This window comes from Pelobates fuscus, chromosome 12, assembly GCF_036172605.1.
Source record: "Pelobates fuscus isolate aPelFus1 chromosome 12, aPelFus1.pri, whole genome shotgun sequence".
In the NCBI taxonomy this organism is placed as follows: domain Eukaryota; kingdom Metazoa; phylum Chordata; class Amphibia; order Anura; family Pelobatidae; genus Pelobates; species Pelobates fuscus.
Window position 1 is genome coordinate 2,901,857 of NC_086328.1, and position 24,144 is coordinate 2,926,000.

General features: G+C 45.1%; 2 protein-coding genes across 2 annotated transcripts in view; one reads left to right on the plus strand and one right to left on the minus strand.

Moving 5' to 3' along the window:
* COG4 (component of oligomeric golgi complex 4) overlaps nucleotides 1-16,417 on the plus strand; it is a 42,230-nt gene extending 25,813 nt beyond the window's left edge. The window contains exons 4-19 of the mRNA XM_063438053.1: nucleotides 238-412; nucleotides 7,324-7,517; nucleotides 8,019-8,124; nucleotides 9,243-9,400; nucleotides 9,470-9,528; nucleotides 11,228-11,361; nucleotides 11,540-11,658; nucleotides 11,741-11,907; nucleotides 12,522-12,687; nucleotides 12,762-12,824; nucleotides 13,098-13,214; nucleotides 13,302-13,394; nucleotides 14,833-14,916; nucleotides 14,992-15,093; nucleotides 15,534-15,662; nucleotides 16,082-16,417. Coding sequence (XP_063294123.1) covers nucleotides 238-412; nucleotides 7,324-7,517; nucleotides 8,019-8,124; nucleotides 9,243-9,400; nucleotides 9,470-9,528; nucleotides 11,228-11,361; nucleotides 11,540-11,658; nucleotides 11,741-11,907; nucleotides 12,522-12,687; nucleotides 12,762-12,824; nucleotides 13,098-13,214; nucleotides 13,302-13,394; nucleotides 14,833-14,916; nucleotides 14,992-15,093; nucleotides 15,534-15,662; nucleotides 16,082-16,216 — 2,001 coding nt within the window. The 3' untranslated portion in view covers nucleotides 16,217-16,417. The remainder of the gene's footprint in view (nucleotides 1-237; nucleotides 413-7,323; nucleotides 7,518-8,018; nucleotides 8,125-9,242; nucleotides 9,401-9,469; nucleotides 9,529-11,227; nucleotides 11,362-11,539; nucleotides 11,659-11,740; nucleotides 11,908-12,521; nucleotides 12,688-12,761; nucleotides 12,825-13,097; nucleotides 13,215-13,301; nucleotides 13,395-14,832; nucleotides 14,917-14,991; nucleotides 15,094-15,533; nucleotides 15,663-16,081) is intronic.
* A 767-nt stretch (nucleotides 16,418-17,184) lies between these two features.
* FCSK (fucose kinase) overlaps nucleotides 17,185-24,144 on the minus strand; it is an 81,274-nt gene continuing 74,314 nt past the window's right edge. Inside the window, exons 21-24 of the mRNA XM_063438753.1 lie at nucleotides 19,501-19,688; nucleotides 18,054-18,153; nucleotides 17,742-17,965; nucleotides 17,185-17,338 (exon numbers count right to left, since the gene is read on the minus strand). Coding sequence (XP_063294823.1) covers nucleotides 17,243-17,338; nucleotides 17,742-17,965; nucleotides 18,054-18,153; nucleotides 19,501-19,688 — 608 coding nt within the window. The 3' untranslated portion in view covers nucleotides 17,185-17,242. The remainder of the gene's footprint in view (nucleotides 17,339-17,741; nucleotides 17,966-18,053; nucleotides 18,154-19,500; nucleotides 19,689-24,144) is intronic.

Here is a 24,144-nt window from a genome sequence, read left to right on the forward strand (position 1 = left end):
GCCGTGATGGTCTGGTTACTGTGTGTGCCCATTTACATGGCATGCCGTGATGGTCTGGTTACTGTGTGTGCCCATTTACATGGCATGCCGTGATGGTCTGGTTACTGTGTGTGCCCATTTACATGGCATGCCGTGATGGTCTGGTTACTGTGTGTGGCCATTTACATGGCATGCCGTGATGGTCTGGTTACTATGTATCAATGTATCAATACGTTTACAGATTGACTAATCTTACAGAGCCGGCTCTATCAGGCTATCCAGCGAGCAGATGATATCCTGGACCTTAAATTCTGCATGGACGGAGTGCAGACTGCCTTGAGAAATGAAGAATATGAACAAGCAGCGGCTCATATACACAGATACCTGTGCCTGGATAAATCCGTCATTGAGCTGAGCAGGCAGGGGAAGGAAGGTAACTGCGTGCAACGTTTTGAGTTAAAAGGAATACAGTAAGCTCTCTGGAGGAGCATATTGCAGCTTAAAAGTAGGCAGAATAGAGTTTATATAAGGCGAGTCCTGGTCTGCATCCGTTATATCCAATCTCAGCCGGCGGTGGGGTGGCTGCTGGGTGTGCAATATACACACGAAAAAGGTGCGCTGTGCCTTTTAAATACAATGAGTATATAAGAGTGAACACAATAAAATGGAAATTGCACTTACATAGTTACAGAACTGAAAGGAGTCCATTAAGTTCAGCCTTCCTCACATGTTTTTGCTGTTGATCCAAAAGAAGGCAAAAAACCCAGTCTGAAGCGCTTCCAATTTTGCAACAAACTAGGAAAAAAATTCCTTCCTGACCCCAAAATAGCAGTCAGATGTCTCCTTGGATCAAGATATCTCCACTAATTAGAAATTATATCCCTGTATGTTATGTTTTTGTAAGTATTTATCCAATTGCAGTTTAAACATCTATATAGACTCTGACAAAACCACCTCTTCAGGCAGAGAATTCCATATCCGTATTGCTCTTACTGTAAAAAAAAACCAAAAAACTTTTCTTTGCCTTAGATTAAATCTCCTTTCTTCCAGCCTAAATGTGTGACCTCGTGTCCTATGTATAGCCCTGTTTATGAATAGATTTCCAGATAATGGTTTGTACTGGCCCCGAATATATTTGTATAATGTTATCATATCCCCTCTGAGGCGCCATTTTTCCAAACTAAAGAGATTTCAATGTTTTAACCTTTCTTCGTAACTTAAATGCTCCATTCCTTTTATTCATTTTGTAGCTCGCCTCTGTACTTTTTCTAGTGCCATGATATCCTTCTTTAGAACAGGTGCCCAAAATTGCACAGCATATTCAAGGTGTGGTCTTACCAGCGATTTATAAAGAGGCAAAATTATATTTTCATCCCGAGAATTTATGCCCCTATTTATACATGACAAAACCTTACTGGCCTTAGCAACTGCAGATTGACATTGCATATTGCTGCCTAATTTGTTGTCTATAACAATTCCAAAATCCTTCTTGTGTGTCATCCCTAATTCACTACCATTTAGGGTGTAAGTTGATTGTGCTTCTTGGCCCCCGGGGTGCATAACTTTGCATTTCTCTACATTAAATTTCTTCTACCATTTTAGTGCCCAGTCCCCCAATCTATCCAAATCCCTCTGCAGCAAAGCAATATCCTGCTCACATTTTATTACTTTACAAAGTTTTGTGTCATCTGCAAACACTGAAACATGGCTTTCAATGCCTATTTCAAGATCATTTAAAAATGTTAAATAGAAGCGGTCCCAAAACAGAACCCTGAGGGACACCACTTACCACTTTTGTCCAACCTGAAAATTTACCATTAATGACTCGTTACCCTTAATTTACCATTAATTAACTCGTTATCCTTAACCCAATGTTCTACCCAAGAACAAAAATAATCATCCAGACCAATTTCTTTTAGTTTGAAGACTAACTTATTGTGAGGAACCGTATCAAATGCCTTGGCAAAATCCAAGAAGATCACATCCACTGCAACACCCTGATCTATACCTCTACTTCTTTGTAGAATGCAATTAGGTTAGTTTGACATGATCTATGTTTCATAAAACCATGCTGGTTATTGCTAATAACAAAGTTCTTCCCAATGAATTCCTGAATATTATCCCTTAATAGCCCTTCAAATATTTTTCCCAGTCACAGAAGTTAAGCTCACAGATCTATAATTTCCAGGCAAGGATTGTGAACCCTTTTTAAATATAGGAACAACATCTGCCTTCCTCCAACAAAAGACTCTTGAAAAATTAAATACAGAGGCTCACTTATTTCCCCAATTAGCTCCTTAAGTACTCGTGGGTGAATACCGTCAGGCCCTGGAGCTTTATTTACATTAATAATTTTTTTTTTTTTTTTAATTCTTTATTTTTGTTGTGCAGTTAATTACATGTTTGAAGATGTACTTAGATTTGATAGTGGCATGAGAGTGCACATTTTTATATAGTTATAACAAGCTTGGCTAAACAGAGAAATCTTTAGAGTAAAATAAGGTGATCAACGCTTAAAATTGCTAGGTTAACTTTGCTAGTGTAGTTGTAGTGTGGTAGTATAACTAGCAGTATCACAATAGCTGGGTTATGTGTGATGTATATACAAATTGCGCTACTCTTGTATAGGCTATGATGCAGTAAGGAAAGAAAAACACATTAAAACGTGTAGCGGAGAGCTGATATTCCACAGGTATTCTCCACTTAAGATCCCAGTGAGGCTCAGGAACAAGTATTATAAATCCATGAAGTAGTAATTCCAGCAGGCAAAATAATCCAACAATATCCCAACATCAATCCCAATGACTGGACGACACACAGCATCAGGAGCAGAACTCACGTTTATTCCCACAGCCTCCTTTTAAGAGATTCTCCCATGCAAGGGAGGGATTTGCAAACATTAGGACATCAACCAATACAGTGACAGTTAACTCCCACACCTCTCCTCCCCTCAGTGTGACTCATAATCCCATTAGTTGTACTGCACTTTTCCCCAAAACCTGGATGTACCCTAAAACGAGCAGCTTAATACTCTGGGTACCGCCAGGTAGCCCTGATCTGGGTGACTAATATATCCAAAATTCACCCAGATCGGACCAGGGGTTCGGGAGTTAGGTGGAGGGTGAAGTTTGACCGACCGCACACAAGGTCGTATCCGGGAAAGGTTCCATGTGTTCTGGCCCTGCGGTCGGTCTCCGTTCGGCAGTTAAAACATACGGTAATTCTGTCCATCCACAGCTGTTACCTTCCTCTGTATTCCCTTATTCGGTACATTGTTTCTACCGAACGGGGGGCTGCCTGGTCCCTCCGTTCTGGAGTTATGGCACTCTGGAGGTCTCAGCCGTGTTCGGTTGTTTGAGTGTCCGATTTGAGTTCCAGACACTCGACGACCAAACACCGCTGAGATTTTTATGCGTAAGATGGCCGCCGCGCGTGGTTCGTATACCGAACGGCGGCCACCCAGGCACTTAAAAGTTACCAATTAAGCTGCGGTTTGTGAGAAGTGTGAACGCTTAACGAGGCGCACACTTCTCACTGGGGTTGTCTAATGGTCCGGTAGTTTCATTCGTATGAGACTACCGAACCCACATACGAAATTACACATCTTTTGCATATACACACAGATACAATAAAACGAATGCAGTCTTATATGAACATTACAGGACAGGCTTAATACAATCCGCTACACAACGCTAAGGCTTGCCTAATGTACATATGTTAACCTCACTACACAGTCTAACTGTTAATGTAAACAGTTATGTTGATGGGTAACTGGACATTGAGTCGTGCTGTGCCGATGAATTGCTGGGCATGGGGCCTTTGGGGAGCGCTTTGTGGTATACTCAATGTTGTCACATCGAGTCCGTAAATGGCATGGGGGCATAGTCCGCAATTGGCCTGTGTTAGATGCTTGAGTCCGGGTATTCCGCTGTAGCGAGAGTTCGTAACAGTCCAGGCCAGAAATACCTGTGAGGCAGCATGATGGGCAGTTCAGCCTATGCGCTGCGTTGGTAGGTCCTGTGCGTTGTGACAGATAGCTCTGTGGCTCTTGGGGATGGTGACTCTGCTTTGTGGGTCAGCTCCTGTCGCGCTCCGTGGGGTGAGCGGCCGCTCAGCCACAAGTTTTGCAGCGTTGGCTGTAAAGCGTTGGGTCGTGCTGTACTGAATGGTGCAGTTTTGGTCGGGTGAGGTGCTTGTGCGCTTGTTTGGTGGTTCCGCTTTCGTTTGTCAGCGAGTGGAAGCGTGTGCCCGGAAAACATGGCGCCTGTTCCCGCCTTGAGGATCTCGGGTACCTGCTCCGCCGCGTGGCCCCCTTGGATGCTTGAGGTACGTGCCTGTAGTAGTGGTGTCGTGCCGTGGGTCTGATCCATGAGGCCACCGTCCGTTCAGCTTGGAGGTATGTTGCCCCTCTGCTAAGTAATGCATCCCTGAGGTTTGCACAAAGCCGGTCAAAAAACCCCAAAGGTGTCGTGGGTGGTTGGGTGCGGGTGCTCTGCTTATTAGGACCACGCTGGGCGGCCATATTGGCTTTGACCTGGTGTCCTGGAGCTCCTTGCCTTGCAGCTGGCAAATCTGCTCTTTGGTCGGACCTATGTGTCCAGTGGGGACCGGGATGTCCCCCACCAGTCCAGAGGGGGGGGGAGGTGCTGAGGTGAAGTCGCTTGAGGACCCTTGCGCCGAGGAGAGCAGCCGCCTCCCCCCGTCTCCAGTCCCAGTAGGCCGCATGTGGTTTTCAACGCTCCCGGCTCCGACGGCCCCCGGGTGGTGTCTTTTGGTTCTGGGGGGCACCCCCGACGTGGGTGGTGCAACCCCCGAAGGACCTTGGGCTATATAACCGTTGTTTTTGTCCCAGGTTCTGCTCGCCAGACATGTCTGCACGGCTTGGTGGTCAGGCTCCGCCCCCTACATTAATTTTCTTTAACAGCTGTAGCACCTTGTCTCGAGTCATCCAATCACAAGTTATCTGCAAGTTTTTTGCAGCAATCATTTGCATATCTCTTGCCATAGGATCCTCATTAATATATACTGAAGTAAAAGTTATGTAAAATGTCTGCCTTTTCCTGGTCTTCATTAGCTAACAGACCCATCTCTGTTTCCAGTGTTACCTACACTTTCATTTTTTGATTTTGTTAGAATTGATGTACTTGAAACAATTTTTGGGGTTGGTTTTGCGACATTAGAAAATAACTTCACTTGAGCACTGTCATGGCTACCCTACCCAACAAGTATAGGTCAGGAATAAATAGACAGGACATATTACCAGACATTAGAATGGCAGCGTTTAACGTATAAATGAGAGAAAGTGCAAACATAAAACAGGCCAAGATCAGGGTACTGGAAAACCATATAACTAGCCAAGTCAGTCATTATAACAAGCCAAGATCAGGGTACTGGAAAACCATGTAACAAGCCAAGATCAGGGTACTGGAAAACCATGTAACTAGCCAAGTCAGTCAGTATAACAAGCCAAGATCAGGGTACTGGAAAACCATGTAACTAGCCAAGTCAGTCATTATAACAAGCCAAGATCAGGGTACTGGAAAACCATATAAGTAGCCAAGTCGGTCAGTATAACAAGCCAAGATCTAAGCACCAAGAACACAGGGAACAATGCAATGTAGATACAAATAAAGTGTCTAAGTGCTAAACCCTGATTGGCCATCGTGCAGTGCTGGCTGAGCCCCTGGGAGGAAAATCTTTGCCTATAAAGTAGACTCCGTCAAGCTTTATTTATCCTGAGGGTATACACCATTCTGAAGGCATCCCCATAACCGCGACTTGGAGGACTAAGAAGACTTATATCGTTTTGAAGGCTTTTTATTTTTTTAGCAATTTATATTCTGTATTTTCCAGATGTACATACAGTCTGTGCTATGAAGTGCTGTTTTTGTTCCCATGTGGTATAATATAGTGCACAATACAAGGAACTAAGAGGAAATCACGACAAGGCGCTAACAATTGGGACTAAAACTTTTAGACACTATGGTGGACACTAAATGGTCCATTATAAATAAGGGTCATCGTGAGCATGCAGTGTCCCTCTCTATAACAAAATTCTGTATAACATTTGCCTCCTGATCGACACATTTGGAATGTCTGAATGCAAGTGCCGATCGGGGGGGGGGAGGCTGAAGGAAGTCAGTAGGCGGTACTTCCTGAACGACGCGCGCAACACCCTCATTCTGTCCGGAGCAAGTCAAACAGGTAAGTACCGCAACAAGCACATGTATGAAAAGGTGGGAAAATGGGATACAACCTTTAACCTCTTAAGGACACATGACATGTGTGACATGTCATAATTCCCTTTTATTCCAGACGTTTGGTCCTTAAGGGGTTAAGCAAGAATATAATATAGAAAAGAAGGATAAAATGGTCACTCACAAGCACAGAGCAGATGAAGTTCTACTCTGTCTATTTAAGCTTTGCTGAGAAATACTCCAAAGTCCTCAAAAGCAGCTCCCAGACTGGTAACTAAGTGCACATACGGACTTTGCTGGAACTCTGCACAGGTAAGTTGAACAAACCTATTTCAATAGCAATAGAAATAAAAACAGGACTGTCCCACCAATGTTTTGCCTGGATAAACTTGGAGAGATGTGAACTAAACAGATAAACTCCGACCTGAGCTTCCAGCTTTCCAAACACTTAACACACAAAGTTGCTTCCAGGGGCGGCGCTATGATGTCCGAACATGTCGCGTTTCGCTGATATATCAACTCACTGACAGTCGAAACGCGCCATCACTTTTTGCTGCACATTGGTGGGACAGTCCTGTTTTAGTAAAAGTGCTGTTGAAATAAAAAAATGTTTAACTTACCAGTACAGAGCTGCTTAGGAGCCTGAATGTATAGAGTGTAACTTAATCTGTGCTGTGTTCGTGAGTTCTTATCTATATTCCATTCTTGTTAAAAGGTTTTCTATTCTGTCTGGGTTTTTGCTTCTTCATATATGTGCTGAAGTGGATTTTATTTTCAAGTGTTGTAAGTGCAATTCTCATTTTGTCAGTACAAATATTTATAAATATTCTATAATAGTGTAGAAACACATGGGGGGGGGGGGGGGGCAAGGACTGTGCATGTTAATGGCACCGATCACCTTATTCATGTATAATTTTAGTTCTTTTAAAGTCTTCACCCTTATACGTTTGCTGCTGCTTTTCTCGTGTGTGTGTACTCACTTATTGTGCACTTTCTCACTGTGCTGGGAATGTAAGAGATGGGCCATGGGGTGCTGGTCCTACAATATCAATGGTTCAGGGCCGGGCGTTATTAGTCAGAGAGAAATGTTCAATAAGGTGCATTGAATTGATTATTCTGTATGGTTTGATATGCTCATGTCTTCCAGGGAGTATGATTGATGCCAGTCTGCAGCACCTACAGGAGGCAGAACAGCGTCTCAAAATCCTGGTTGGTGATAAGTTTGATGCTGCAACAAAAGCCGGAGACCTGCCGCAGGTAGAGAGATTCTTCAAAATCTTTCCACTCCTGGGATTGCATGAAGAAGGAATCCGCAAGTTCTCTGAATACCTCTGTAGACAGGTAACTAGTGCCATCTATAACTGCTGTAAGAGCTCTGTGTGTCTGGCAGTGGGTGGCAGGGCATCCAGTGGGGTTCTCTGTGTGGGTGGCAGGGAATCCAGTGGGGTTCTCTGTGTGTCTGGCAGTGGGCGGCAAGGCATCCAGTGGGGTTCTCTGTGTGTCTTGCAGTGGGCGGCAAGGCATCCAGTGGGGTTCTCTGTGTGTCTGGCAGTGGGCGGCAAGGCATCCAGTGGGGTTCTCTGTGTGTCTGGCAGTGGGCGGCAGGCATCCAGTGGGGTTCTCTGTGTGTCTAGTCTGTGTCACGAGGCAGGCGTTGAGCAGTGCTGGTGGTTTGTGTTTTATTTGCTGTTGTATATTACAAGCGTTGGGTGGCTGTGATTGCTTGTTACAACAGAAAGTGAAATCCCACCCAGTGCAGCGGTGCGAGGCAGATAGTCCGTCTGTAACATATATGTGTATGTACCTGATCAGTCATTACCACCAATCAACTCTCATTCCCAGGTTGCCATCAAAGCCGAGGAGAATCTGCAGCTAGCACTGGGCTCAGAGGGCAAGGAACGGCGCACTGCACTTATTTTTGCTGATACGCTGACTCTGCTATTTGAAGGTAACACGTTTTACTGCAGTAAAAATCCAAAATAAGCACAAGAGGGTTAAACAATCTTTTTGTTACATGTTCCTGTACTAGACATTCACGTCCCAGTTGCAAGAGGCACAGATTGAGTGGAATTACCCTGTGCGGTCTGTTCATCCTTAAACATTTCTTAGTTGACCTATAAGAATCTGATCTTGAGTTGTTTTATTGAACCATACGTCGCTTGTTCTCAATGTGCTTCGTTGACTGTTATTGGGGAAATATATTTTAAACTCTTTGTAACCACTGAAACTCTCCCACCGCCGGCTGCAGATCTGGCTTCCACAGCGATCAACAATCTGCCCATTCCTTCACTTCAGTAACTATCTAGTTAGTGCTTGACATCGTCCAATAAAATGCTTCTCGTAACAAATGGCTCCTAAACGTTTTCAAGCTGAGGGTTAGCTCAAACGTTAAATGGAATTGTGCCGTCAGACTGCAGGGATCGGAGTGATGCATCAGAAAAACTTCAGCAAGCTGAGATAGTTGTGGTACTTAAACTAACAGTCGGAAGCTGAGCTAGTGATGGTGAAAGAGTTGAGATTATTTTAATCGGAGAGAACTATTTGGGGATAACATATTATTTTTGTTTATATTTACAAGTTTTGTTGGTTTTTATTCATTGTACAACGAGTTGTAGCAAATATCACAAGAAGTAATCATTCCATTAGATCATCTGTAATTATCGCTGAGTCAGTGGGGTCATTAGACCCAAACATTGCTGTATAGATAAAGAGAAAGATGCCAAAACCAGACCTGAACGTAGCTCAATCAGTTACCGTGTGGGTAAAAGAGCGCACAATACACACCACACATCATCTCGGCAAAAACAGATTTGATAATTCTGGCAGATCACAGATATAATACAGTGAGGCTCAGTGTGCCGTGTTAATGGGGGGATAACATGGGTTGAGGAAGAAGGGTTTCTACAATATATGAAGCTCTTTAGCTTCACCATAGGGGCAGTGTGTTCTAGACGAGGTAAATAAATAGACTTTCATTTAATAAAATTCTGTTTTTTGGGGGGCTGGAGATATGAAGTGATATTAATGGGAAGGTTTTTGAATTAATTGGCTTTTCTTCCTGGCCAGGAATCGCTCGGATAGTAGAGACCCACCAGCCGATCGTGGAGACTTACTATGGCCCTGGTATGCTGCACATGCTGATCAGACACCTGCAAGCAGAGTGCGACCGACAGGCTGACAAAGTGGTGGATAAGTTCATACAACAGAGAGACTATCACCGGAAGGTAAGGGTGGCTCTAAAGCATGCATAGTGTGCAAATTGTAAACCATATTAATTGCGGTTTCCTTTGCAGTTCCAACAAGTTCAGAACAGCATGATGCGAGCCTCCTCTACAGAGAAGATTGAACCACGGTGAGTGTTGCAAGATTTAATTCCCTCTGAAACACGTTTGATTGTGTGTCCAGGTGGTTATAGCATGTCTGATACACGTTGTGTCCGGTCAGCCTGTTCGGGTGGTTATAGTGTGTCTGACACGTGGTGTGTCTGGTCAGTCTGTTCGGGTGGTTATAGTGTGTCTGACACGTGGTGTGTCTGTTCGGGTGGTTATAGTGTGTCTGACACGTGGTGTGTCCGGTCAGCCTGTTCGGGTGGTTATAGTGTGTCTGACACGTGGTGTGTCTGGTCAGCCTGTTCGGGTGGTTATTGTGTGTCTGACACGTGGTGTGTCCGGTCAGTCTGTTTGGGCGGTTATAGTGTGTCTGACACGTGGTATGTCTGTTCGGGTGGTTTTAGTGTGTCTGACACGTGGTGTGTCTGGTCAGCCTGTTCGGGTGGTTATAGTGTGTCTGACACGTGGTGTGTCTGGTCAGCCTGTTCGGGTGGTTGTGGTGTGTCTGTTCGGGTGGTTATAGTGTGTCTGACACGTGGTGTGTCTGGTCAGCCTGTTCGGGTGGTTATAGTGTGTCTGACACGTGGTGTGTCTGGTCAGCCTGTTCGGGTGGTTATTGTGTGTCTGACACGTGGTGTGTCCGGTCAGTCTGTTTGGGTGGTTATAGCTTGTCTGACACATGGTGTGTCTGGTCAGTCTGTTCGTGTGGTTATAGCTTGTCTGACACGTGGTGTGTCTGGTCAGTCTGTTTGAGTGGTTATAGTGTGTCTGACACGTGGTGTGTCTGGTCAGTCTATTCGGGTGGTTATAGTGTGTCTGATACGTGGTGTGTCTGGTCAGTCTGTTTGGGTGGTTGTGGTGTGTCTGGTCAGCCTGTTCGGTGGTTATAGTGTGTCTGACACGTGGTGTGTCTGGTCAGTCTGTTCGGGTGGTTGTGGTGTGTCTGGTCAGTCTGTTTGGGTGGTTATAGCTTGTCTGACTCGCGGTGTGTCTGGTCAGTCTGTTTGGGTGGTTGTGGTGTGTCTGGTCAGCCTGTTCGGTGGTTATAGTGTGTCTGACACGTGGTGTGTCTGGTCAGTCTGTTCGGGTGGTTGTGATGTGTCTGGTCAGTCTGTTTGGGTGGTTATAGCTTGTCTGACTCGCGGTGTGTCTGGTCAGTCTGTTTGGGTGGTTATAGCGTGTCTGACACGTGGTGTGTCTGGTCAGCCTGTTCGATTGGTTACAGCGTGTCTGACATGCGGGTGTGTGTCCGGTCAATCTGTTCAGGTGGTTATAGCGTGTCTGACTCATGGTGTGTCTGATCAGCCTGTTTGGGTGCTTATAGCGTGTCTGGTCAGTCTGTTTGGGTGGTTATAGCGTGTCTGACTCATGGTGTGTCCGGTCACTCTGTCCGGGTGGTTATAGCGTGTCTGACTCGCGGTGTGTCCGGTCACTCTGTCCGGGTGGTTATAGCGTGTCTGACTCGCGGTGTGTCCGGTCACTCTGTCCGGGTGGTTATAGCGTGTCTGACTCGCGGTGTGTCCGGTCAGTCTGTTCGGGTGGTTATAGCAGTCAGTCAGTCATTTGGAAAGCCACCATTGGTACGTCGTGAATGTGGTCCTACAAAGAAGGCAGGACAACATTCGGTGTCTCCATGTTTGTATTCCTAATATTCCTGATTTATTATAAAGCCCATCATACAGAGATAGCTTTTTTTTTTTTTTTTTTTTTTTTGTGACTCAGGGATTTGGACCCCATCCTAGCTGAGGTGTCCTTAATGAGTGCTCGCACAGAGCTCTACTTGCGCTTCATCAAGAGACGTCTTTTATCGGACTTTGAGGTTGGGGACGCTATGGCTGCAGAGGATGTGAAGCAAGGTAATTGCCCTGGCTTGGAGCTGTGGATGTGTGGTGGGGTATTTTAAGACCATAAATAGTGGAACGGCACCTGGCGCCTGCAGTGGTTATGGTGCTTAAAGGAAGCATGTGACCGTGTGCTGTCTATCCTGGATTACAGAGTAGGAGCTCTGCTGATGCCAGTATGTCCTTTGTTTAGAGCACCAACAGAGTTTGGACAAACTGCTGAACCATTGTCTGCTGCGCTGTACCATGCAGGAGGTGATTGGCTGCTATATCACCATGGAGGAATTCTACATGAGGGAGAGTGTGAACAAGGTATGACCTAGTGAGTTGATCCGAGCGGTGTGCCCACCTCACCGCTGGTGGTAAGTTAGTTACATGGTGTTATCTCATACAGGCAGTTGCCATGGACACATGCGAGCGCGGTCAGATGATCTCCAGTATGGTCGATGATGTCTTCTACATTGTGAAGAAATGCGTTGGGCGTGCTTTATCCAGTTCCAGCATAGACTGTCTGTGCGCCATGATTAACCTCTCTACCACCATGCTGGAGTCCGACTTCAAGTGAGCAATACCTTGTATTATTAGATTCTAACTTACTGCTCAACCAGGCGACAACAAACTGGTTTTATAAGGCACAGAACCAAAAATACTAAAAACGTTTCTTTTAGAATTCCCCTTGTATTATTTTAACTACATTAATCCACCATGGTGTGCTTTGTTTTCATAAAATACATAATTTTTAAAAAATGTTATTTTTAACTGTGACCCTTCAATAATCGAAGCTAAAAGCAAAAAAAAAGAATGTAAGCTATCATCTGATTCAATAAGAGAGATTGGCATTTGGTTTTCTAATCTCCAGTACCAACTCACCAAATCTCCATAATCTGACAAGTAGTGAGAGAACAGCACATGCGGACAGGTTCCCTCCCTGCCAATCAGCTAAATATGCCATCTGCTGCCACCGTTGCTTTCTCTCCCCGGCCCCCATGCGCTGGCTGCCGCCGTCGCTTTCTCTCCCCGGCCCCCCTGCGCTGGCTGCCGCCGTCGCTTTCTCTCCCCGGCCCCCCTGCGCTGGCTGCCGCCGTCGCTTTCTCTCCCCGGCCCCCCTGCGCTGGCTGCTGCCGTCGCTTTCTCTCCCCGGCCCCCCTGGGCTGACTGCCTTTTATATATTGCAGAGAGGTCCTGTGTAACAAGCTGAGGATGGGCTTTCCAGCCACCACATTCCAGGATATCCAGCGTGGAGTCACCAGTGCGGTCAGCCTAATGCAGAGTAGTCTGCAGCAGGGAAAGTTTGACACTAAGGGTATCGAAAGCAATGATGAAGCCAAGATGTCGTTCCTGGTAAGAAAAAGCCGATGTGAATTACTAACTGGTGGAAATAAGCTTCAGCACGCTGATATCTCCTGTGTTTGCAGGTATCTCTCAATAACGTGGAGGTCTGCAGTGAAAATATCACAACCTTGAAGAAAAATCTGGAGGTATGAGAAGGGGAGGAGGAAATATTACTGCTCTCACTTATAGTATGGTGACTGGAAACTGGGGCAAATCGCTGTATAAATGTTCCAACCAGCAATGTATTTTTCAGAAGAACGCCCTAATGCAGGAGGTGTTTTCAGACCGTTTGCCGGCAGGGTGGGCACATGCATTTAGGAAATGGCCCTTAGATTGTCACTGTATTTGTGACAGATGAGGGATGATATATTGGTCTGTAGTGTCAGGATGATTATAGAACATTCTCTATGATCTTACAGAATGATTGCAACAAGTTATTCAGCCAAGATGTTGGAGGTGAACAAGCTCGGGCTAAGATTGACAGCTGTCTCTCTGACATGGCATCTGTGTCCAACAAGTTCGGAGACCTCCTGCAGGTGAAGGCCTTTCTGTCTGACTCCCCATGTCCTATATTGTTCATACAGCCATAAAGGGTCAATTCTAACGTTTGTCTTCTGAAACAGGAGGGTCTTGGGGAGCTGAATAGTACAGCCGTAAAGCCTCAAGTGAAGCCGTGGATTAACCTCTTTCTGTCTGTGTCACATAACATTGAGGAGGTGAGAGAAAGCACGTTATTCACTAAACTCCAAATTGTACTTAACTGAAAATGTAACTGCATAATGTAACTGCATAATATAGTCAAAAAGGGCTGGTTTTAAAACAATTTCTGGTTTGTATTAGCCTCTTTTTATATACTTTATTTTTTTTTTTGCACTGATACAGTCGCTAATAAGAGACCAGCATCACAAAGTCTAAACCAGAAAATATCTGCAGATTTATAAAAGTAGAAAGACCCAAGGCAAGTGAATAACTCTCATTCCAGTATGTAGATTAATTCATATACTGTATATCCAATATCTGCAAAACCCTCTCTTCATGCGATGCGGTCCCGGTGTCTGTAAAACCCTCTCTTCATGCGATGCAGTCCCGGTGTCTGTAAGACCCTCTCTTCAGGCGATGCGGTCCCAGTGTCTGTAAAACCCTCTCTTCAGGCGATGCAGTCCCAGTGTCTGTAAAACCCTCTCTTCAGGCGATGCAGTCCCAGTGTCTGTAAAACCCTCTCTTCAGGCGATGCGGTCCCAGTGTCTGTAAAACCCTCTCTTCAGGCGATGCAGTCCCAGTGTCTGTAAAACCCTCTCTTCAGGCGATGCGGTCCCAGTGTCTGTAAAACCCTCTCTTCAGGCGATGCAGTCCCAGTGTCTGTAAAACCCTCTCTTCAGGCGATGCGGTCCCAGTGTCTGTAAAACCCTCTCTTCAGGCGATGCGGTCCCAGTGTCTGTAAAACCCTCTCTTCATGCGATGCAGTCCCAGTGTCTGTAAAACCCTCTCTTCAGGCGATGCGGTCCCAGTGTCTGTAAAACCCTCTCTTCAGGCGATGCGGTCCCAGTGTCTGTAAAACCCTCTCTTCAGGCGATGCAGTCCCAGTGTCTGTAAAACCCTCTCTTCAGGCGATGCAGTCCCAGTGTCTGTAAAACCCTCTCTTCAGGCGATGCAGTCCCAGTGTCTGTAAAACCCTCTCTCAGGCGATGCAGAATTTAGAGAATGTTGCCTCTGTAGAACAGCCTCAATGCGCAACATTAAGGAAAAGCGAGCAGGCGGAGGTCTGAAGAGGGATGTGATAGAAATGACAGGATGACAAATTAAAGTGATCTGAACAAGGTGACTGTTTGCAGTAATAGTGGTTTCCTTCTATAATGGCCGAGATGGTTACTAGTCTCTTCAGAGCTCTCCTCACTCCTACTGTTAAGTCTTGAGGCTGAGTTTATCATCTTAGTGGCTGTAATAACCAGTAACCGCTGGGGGAAGGGGAAGCCGTCCGGTGAGCCGCAGCTTGTCCATAGTGCAATTCAAAGTAAAAACCAGGGCTACAGACCTTATTGTTTTCAGTAGGTTCCAGCACTCGGTAAGTGCATGCAGTGATTATGGTGGCTTGGCTTTCAATGTGAGTAATCATTGTACATGATTTAACGTGTTGCGCCATATTGTCCGCACTAGGAGGAGTTTAATGACTACGAAGCGAATGATCCCTGGGTGCAGCAGTTTATAGTCAACCTGGAGCAGTTTATGGCCGAGTTCAAGGTAAGAAGAATGTTTTAGTGTATTGCGTGTTCCCATGCCGACACTGTAACCACTCTGACACTTTGTACTGCGCAGGCCGGCCTGTCCCCGGTTATCTACGAGAACCTGACCAGTCTGCTCACCAGTCTGATTGCCATGCAGCTGGAGAAAGTGGTTTTAAAGTCCACGTTCAGCAGGGTAAGACCGTAACACACATTGTGATGTAATACCCAGGGTGCTTTGTGTCGCAATGTTCCCTGTAAGAACCTGTGTGGCTTCGCCCTCCCGCAGTTTACCTGCGCTATAATCTCCCATAGAGTGTAAAGCACAGGTTATCACACATTAGGTTTCTGGAGGCAAACCGTGGCTGCTTTAATTTGTGAACATTTCCCAGAATGCTTAACCAGTATTCAGACTGGAAGAGCGTCCTGGTTGTCAATGTTAACTGAGCTTAGATGCTTTCTCTGTTATTACATACTGCATTGTTCCAGGCCTGCTGGGAGTTTTTATTTTGCTAAGATTTGTAGAGTGATCACTAAACTAATCACGTTAATATGTCGTTGCCTCTAACACTGAGTGTCTGCTCCTGTGTGTTGTATGCTGGTTTATCCCATGACTTACTGGTTAATTCTTTGTAGCTGGGTGGACTGCAGTTTGACAAGGAGCTGCGCTCTCTCATTGCGTACCTCACCACAGTCACAACGTGGACCATCCGGGATAAATTTGCTCGCCTCTCCCAAATGGCGACAATCCTGAATCTGGAAAGGGTGAGTCGAATAGCTGTTTTGCTTCATTTTGGGTTTTCCTGTGAGCAGCTCACGAGTTTCAGGCATTGGGTCAGTCTTAAATCAGACACAATGTAATTCACTATAATGTAACTTCTTGGGAATCCACAATGGTGGCCAAAATATCTGAATTGAAAAAGTTTTATAGCAGCCAGTGGTGTTTTCCGTTTTAAACGTATTATCGATATATTTTTTATAGCGCCAACTTATTCCGCAGCGCTTTACAATGTTGTGTATTGGGGGGGTTAACAATAAATGAGACATTGACACAGGTAGATGAGGAGCCGGCTCAGAATTCAGAAGGGGATAAAGTGTTACAGGGTAGAAGCCTGGTCCAGATATTCTACATTTAATAAATGCAGTATAGATCTGAGAATAATATACCTTATACCTCCCTACAGGTGACAGAAATCTTAGACTACTGGGGTCCTAACTCCGGCCCTCTTACATGGCGTCTTACACCAGCTGAGGTCAGGCAAGTGCTGGCACTACGCATCGATTTTCGCAGTGAGGACATCAAGCGCCTGAGGCTCTAGGTGTATGTTGGGCATATTCAGATAACAGAATGCCCATACAGGAAGGAGGCAGGCACGTCACTACGGAGTGATTCAATAGCCGTGCAGTTCGTCTTACATTCCGGAGAGGTGACCACACGGCACGCTGTGCTAGGTGTATGTAGGATCGGTACAGAAACGCTAATTACTGTATATTTCTATGGAATACAGATTATGGACAGACATGTCTTGCATTGCGTCTCTCATTCTTTGCTGCTGAGTCTGTGGGACAGTATTGAGGAAAGCAGCTCCCAGTCAATATCTTCACACAAATTATTAACAGATTAACCCACGCAGTGCTGGAAATGCTACGTTAGTGATAGGCAGACTGTAATCCTGCTACTCACAATGCCCTATATAATAATACCCATGGAGCAAAAAGCTCCCCCCTGGGCCCAACAGGATTTTGGAAAGGCAAACTATTGGGAGATCCGTGCTTTAATAAAAGGAACACTCTGCGCATCATAACAGAACAGTCTTCAGGAGTGGTTATGGTGGCAGGAGTGCCCTCCCAGAGTAAGTAGTCAAGCCTTTAAGAATGGTTTTGAAATGTAACCTGGTTCCTTGCGTGCACTTATTGCCTCCAGATAGAAGCTGCTTGTGCTTAATGCGGCCAATGCAGAATCCACTTTTCATACTTACTCTGGGAGTGTACCAGGGCAACACTGGCACCATAACCACTACCATAGGCTACAGTGGTTAGTGTTTTGTCATTTCCCCCCTCCTCCCTCCTTGTCTATTGATTTTGGAATTTATAGCTGTGGCAATAGTGACACCTAGTGGGCAAACCTTTTAAATACAGTAGGAAATTAGTGAATATGAGGATTTCTACAGTCGTTCATTCAGTAAAATTAACCCTGAGAATTCCTGGCAAATAAAATAGCAGGTATCAAAATAGTTTATTTAAATCACAAAAATATATATCACACTAGTCATTGATTTATTTAGTGTCCATATAGTTGCTGTGTCCCTCCACCGTCATGACGTTTATCAATTTATTCATTCTGTTCACCCGTCGTTGCCTGTGTCGCTTCCTTCCTCCCGCCAGACGGTGAATTTCCTTGTATCGATTTCCACGTCATGCACGCTGCACCTCTCCAGTCCCTGCAACACAGCAAACCGTTCATTTATATATATATAATCGTGTCCTGTTCCATTCTGCAGACATGATGATATGTCACTACATCCATTGATCATTGTAAGGCAGGAAAAGCAGCATAGTTCTAGAGGAAAATGATAAATGGATTCCTAATTACAAATCCTAAACGGTACCACAAAAACTGCATGCTGGAGGATGTTTTTGGATGAAGCTTGTGGAAGACTGGAGGGGTGTAATTGCTTACTTTTACCAGCAGGTGGTGCTGTACTAGCTCAGATCACACTGTAGTAGTGCGGGATGCTGGGGCTCAGTCGCCAGCATGTATTATGTGTCACAAATCACCATAAAGCTCCCACATGTCACAGCATTCCTTATCGTTACTGATCAGTTATTTAAATTGAGACCTACATGTGTATTCTCCAGTAATCGCTGCAGGACATCTCTCTGCCGCTTCTCCTTGGTCAGTATGTACAGGAACCCACCACCGCCTGCGCCAGCGAGACTCTGCCCATAAACCAAGGGCTCCAGTGTGTCCATTATCCTGCGCACAGTGAGTGGCTCACAGCCGGGCGCCATGCACTTCTTCTGACACCAGTACTTATTCAGACAGCGGCCCAGGAGCAACACGTTTCCTGCGGGGCAGAGGTGAAAAACGCTGTTTTACTGCAGCTCTGTGAAATCTATTAATCACACATTACGCTCCACATTTGGTGATCTCACCTGTACGGAAGGCCTCTGCGCACAGCTCTGCATTGTTTACCAGTGCGTCTGTGTTTTGTACGATATCTGGAAGGCGAGCATACCAATTTCTCAGGACATCCTGAAATGAAAAGATTGGGAGTCTAAAATGTCATTATCATTCCTTGTCACATCTGTGTAAAGTTAGATGGGAAAAATGGGGTATAATGCAGGTACCCCAAAACCTAGCAATGGAAACCAAATATAAGTCTCCTTCTTCTTTGCTCTGATTTAAGCAGTGAGGTTCAGTCCATACCCTCCATGTAATAATTCGAGAATAACATGCCCCAATCACCTCATGGACACTCCGAAATCCTTAGATGGGGCACGGGGATTTTCCAGGTAAGTTGTCTAATTGCCTTCTGCCAGCATAGCAATAAAAAAAATAAGGTTGAATATACAGATGATTAATTAGCACAATATGGAACCGACCCCCAGTAATGGGTCTTCGACGGGTGGTATGTCCCTGGCCCCCCAGTAATGTGTCCCAGCTGGGTGGTGTGTACCCGATCCCCAGTAATGTCCCCGCTAGGAGGCGTGTCCCTGACCCCTAGTAGTATTTCCCCATTGGGTGGCATGTCCCCACCCCCCAGTAATGGGTCACCGCTGGGTGGTATGTCCCTGGCCCCTTGTAATGTGTCCCCACTGGGTGACATGTCCCCGCTGACTGGCGTGTCTCCACCGGATGTGATGTCCACACCCCCCAGTAATTTGTCCCTGACCCCGTTAGGTAGCATGTCCCCACCCCCCAGTAATGTGTCCCCGGCCCCTAGTAATGTCCCCGCCGGTTGGCGTGTCTCCACCGGGTGTGATGTCCACACACCCCCAGTAATGTTTCCCTGTCAGGATGGCGTGTTCCCGACCCTAAGTAATGTTTTCCCGTCGGGTGTTGTGTCTCCGACCCCCAGTAATGTGTCCCCACCGGGTGGCATGTCCCCAAACCCTAGTAATATGGCCCCAATGGGTGGCATGTCCCCAAACCCCAGTAATATGGCCCCAATGGGTGGCATGTCCCCAAACCCCAGTGATATGGCTGCAACGGGTGGCATGTCTCCTATGGGCAGGTTTATAACATCCAGATTCTGGTCCATTCGTTGGCTGAGTGCTAGCTGACCACGCTCAGCCAATGAAGTCACAGAATTGACATCAGCCAGTCTGGAACTTTCATATACAGACTAAAGGCACAATCACCACTTCAAAACACCGGACACATAACATCATACACAATATTCTAACTGGGAGAGATCACCAAGACCCCTTATTAAATACATCTAGACTGAATTCAGAGGGCATGTTCAATGGCATTGACAGGATCCTCCGTATAGCAATCAGGGCTGTAAACATGAATAACCCTCTGGGGGCAGCAGACACATTACGTGATCAGTCTACACAAACAGGGAATGCACGATACACAGACCACGGTACATACCTGCAGGAGGTTTCGAGCCAGGCGTGTCTTTCCGGTGTACACCAGGAGGAGATGCTGGTTTAATGTCTGTAAAAAGCCTTCAGGTAGTTGGATTTCATCTACTTGGACTCTGAGAGGAAGCTGTGGTGCTGAGCGGCCAATCTTCACTCCTGGAATCAGTCCCCCAACCTGGTCCTGCCAGCCGCCCCCTACAGAGAGAGTACAGAAACCTGAAAGGACTGCCGCCGTTTGTACGGGGGATGCTGTTTTCCCATACAATACTGATCGCCAATTGGGTGCAGCAGGGCTATTACTGCCCGTTGGACTCTCAGAAACATAGAATGTGACGGCAGATAAGAACCATTCGGCCCATTTAGTCTGCCCAATTTTCTAAATACTTTCATTAGTCCCTGGCCTTATCTTATAGTTAGGATAGCCTTATGCCTATCCCACACATGCTTAAACTCCTTTACTGTGTTAACCTCTACCACTTCAGCTGGAAGGCTATTGCTACTGTGTTGATTCCCTTTATGTATTTAAATGTTTCTATCATATCCCCCCTGTCTCGTCTTTCCTCCAAGCTATACATGTTAAGATCCTTTAACCTTTCCTGGTAAGTTTTATCCTGCAATCCATGAACCAGTTTAGTAGCCCTTCTCTGAACTCTCTCTAAGGTATCAATATCCTTCTGGAGATACGGTTTCCAGTACTGCGTACAATACTCCAAGTGAGGTCTCACCAGTGTTCTGTACAATGGCACGAGCACTTCCCTCTTTCTACTGCTAATACCTCTCCCTATACAACCAAGCATTCTGCTAGCATTTCCTGCTGCTCTATTACATTGTCTGCCTACCTTTAAGTCATCAGAAATAATCACCCCTAAATCCCTTTCCTCAGATGTTGAGGTTAGGACTCTATCAAATATTCTGTACTCTGCCCTTGGGTTTTTATGTCCAAGATGCATTATCTTGCACTTATCCACATTAAATGTGAGTTGCCACAACTCTGACCATTTTTCTAGTTTATCTAAATCATTTGCCATTTGGCTTATCCCTCCTGAAACATCAACCCTGTTACATATCTTACCATCAAGACCTTCTGCAATATCACTAATAAAAATATTAAAGAGAATGGGTCCAAGTACAGATCCCTGAGGTACCCCACTGGTGACAAGCCCAAGCTTTGAATATACTCCATTGACTACAACCCTCTGTTGCCTGTCATTCAGCCACTGCCTTACCCATTCAACAATATTGGAAACCAAACTTAAAGATTGCAGTGTATTGATAAGCCTTCTATGTGCAACAGTGTCAAAAGCCTTACTGAAATCTAGGTAAGCAATGTCTACTGCACCACCCGGATCTATTATTATTGTTACCCAATCAAAAAAATCAATAGGATTAGTTTGGCATGATCTCCCTGAAGTAAACCCATGTTGTCTCTGATCTTGAAATCCATGTGTTCTTAGATGTTCAACAATCCTATCCTTTAACATGGTTTCCATCACTTTCCCCACTACTGAAGTAAGGCTTATTTGGCCTATAGTTGCCCGTCTCCTCCCTATTACCTTTCTTGTGAATGGGCACAACATTCGCTAACTTCCAATCTTCTGGGACTACTCCTGTTAACAATGATTGGTTAAATAAATCTGTTAATGGTTTTGCTAGTACACCACTAAGCTCTTTTAATAGCTTTGGGTGTATTGCATCAGGTCCCATTGACTTATTTGTCTTTACTTTTGAGAGTTGAAATAGAACCTCTTCCTCTGTAAACTCACATGTAACAAATGACTCATTTATCCTTTTTCTTAACTGAGGTCCCTTTCCTTCATTTTCATCTGTAAATACCGAACAAAAATATTCATTGAGGCAGTCAGCTAGACCTTTATCCTCTTCTACATACCTTCCTTCTTTTGTTTTTAATCTTACTTTTCTTTTCTCATTTATGTATCTAAAAAAAGTTTTGTCCCCCTTTTTTACTGACTGTGCTAGTTTCTCTTCTCTGTGTGATTTGGAAGCTCTTATAACTTGCTTAGCCTCTTTCTGCCTAATCTTATAGGTCATTCTGTCTTCCTCACTCTGTTTTTTTTTATAATTACTAAATGCTAACTTTTGTTTTTTTACTATTTTGGCCACATCTGCGGAGTACCACAGTGGTTTCTTGAATTTTTTGCTTTTACTGTCAAGCCTAATACAATTTTCTGTTGCCTTCAGTAGTGCAACTTTTAAATGATTCCATTTCTCTTGGACTCAATTTAAATAGCTCCCGTCTGATAGTGACCCCTTTACACATATTCTAATTTTAGAAAAGTCTGTTTTTCTAAAGTCTAAAACTTTTGTTTTTGTGTGGTGTGACTCCGTCACTGTTCTTATATTAAACCACACTGACTGATGATCAATGGATCCTAAACGTCTACCTACAGTAATATCTGATATCAAATCTCCGTTTGTTAACACTAAATCTAGTATGGCCTCCTTACGAGTTGGCTCCTCAACTTGTTTTAGAGACAAGCCCAGTAGCGAGTTTAGAATATGTGTGCTCCTGGCACAAGCAGCTATTTTTGTTTTCCAATTCACATCAGGAAAATTAAAGTCACCCATGATGATAACTTCCCCCTTCATTGTCATTTTAGCTATTTCCTCAACTAGTAGATTATCTAACTCTTCAATTTGTCGTGGGGGCCTATAAATCACACCTACACAAGTTACTGTGTGATTACCAAATTCTAACGTAACCCAAACAGCCTCTATGTTCGCCTCACTAACTTTTATTAGGCTAGATTTTATGCTATCATTCACATACAGGGCCACCCCTCCCCCTTTCTTGCCTTCCCTGTGTTTCTATATAAAGAGTAATTAGACTGATAATTAGACTGATAGGTATAAAGAGTACCTCCTCCCCTTACACCTCAGTCCAATTATAAAGCTAAAAAAATAAGAAAATGGGTGGGAACCCTGATGCTGCCATGAGAAATAGCCAGGAAAATAAAATTACGGTAAGTTTGTCATAAATTTTCTCTATTCCTTGCTAATCATGGCAGCATCACTTATGGGTAATACCCAAGCTCACGTAATTATAGGGTGGGAATATAAAACTCGAGAAAAGACACTAAACAGTCTCAATGCCGCAAAGAAATTTAATATCAACAGGATAAGGAAACCGTAGATAGGACACCCTTTCTTCCCACACCCAGTCTTCCTCCCACAGTCCCCAAACGGGCCTGAAGACCTTCAGAAGTTCTTTCCAGAGGTTCTAGTTCCTCTTCCTCTGGAAGCCTTATTGGAAGAAGAGTGTGAGAAGGATTTGCATGAAGAATTTCTGGAATACTCCCTTCCCGGTTTATAGCTCCTGCTGTCCCGAAAGGACCGATCCTTGAAGCGCTTATTCTTCCAGGAGGAGGGAAAGCTCTTTCTGCTCACCTGAGGCAAAAATGCTTTTTTCCCATCAGTAGCTTTTTGAATAGCATCCTCCAGAATTTTGCCAAATAGGAGATCCCCCTGGAATGGAAGGCCACACAAGGACGCCTTAGAGGCATAGTCCGCTCCCCACGAATGAAGCCATATGGCCCTTCTAGAAGCCACATCATGCAATCATGCAAGTGATATCTAGGGAGGCTTCTGAAAAGAATTCCGTGGCAAGGCTAAAGTCCTTGAGGCTCTCCAAAAGATGTTTCCTACGGACACCCCGGTCAATGTCCTCCTCCAAATTAGCGAGCCACATTCTTAAGGCCCTGGAGAGAGTGGTCAGAGCCACTGCTGGATGAAGGGCGGAGCCCAGGGCCAAGTAGGCTTTAATCAAATCTCCATCCATACGCTTTTCCATAGGCTCTCTGAGATATGCCATCGAGTCAATAGGAAGCGTAGTTTTCTTTGCCATATGAATCACCACATCGTCAATCTTAGGAACTGAATTCCACAGGCAGCAGTCCATGGCAGAGAAAGGATAAATCCTTGTGAATTTATTTTTCAAGGTGGATTTCCTTTCTGGCTTATTCCATTCTTGAAGGATCATGTCCCTGATCGAGGAATGCACCGGGAAGGTAGGTCTATTCGGTTTTAGGTCCTCAAAGAACCTGTCAGCCTCTCTCACTACAGACTTTTCTTCCGTAAGGCTAAGAGTGTCTCTGAGAAGGGTAATAAGTCTATCAATAAACTTCGAGTTAAGAGACCTGGAGGTATATTCAACTTCCTCCTCACCATCATCTGAGACCTCCCACACATCAGGGTCTTCTCCAGAGCTAGAAGACTGAGGTTCCGCTCTGCGTCTCTTACTCGGACCACTAGACACCGTGGTAGATTTAAAGCCCACAGGCAACAACAGAGGGCACCCCTGCTTCAGCAGAGAGGGACTCCACCCTCAGGAAAGATCACTCAGCACACCAGTAAGTAAACAGGGTCCCCCCACAGGAGGACCCCCATAGTATGGATCCCAAACACTGCCACCAATGCTAGGGGAGGGAATTTTTAGACCCCAGTTGCTAGGGGCAAGACAAACAACAAGGGGAATGTTTAAGGAGGACCAACCCCATAGTCTCAGATTACCTGTTGCCGTGTTTCCCTCAGAACACCAAATCCCACGCAGCAGTTCAGTACTTACACTGAACCTGACACAGTTAGTCCTGCTCATGCAGGCTGTTTACTGGGTCCTTCAAATGAAGAGAGGCTG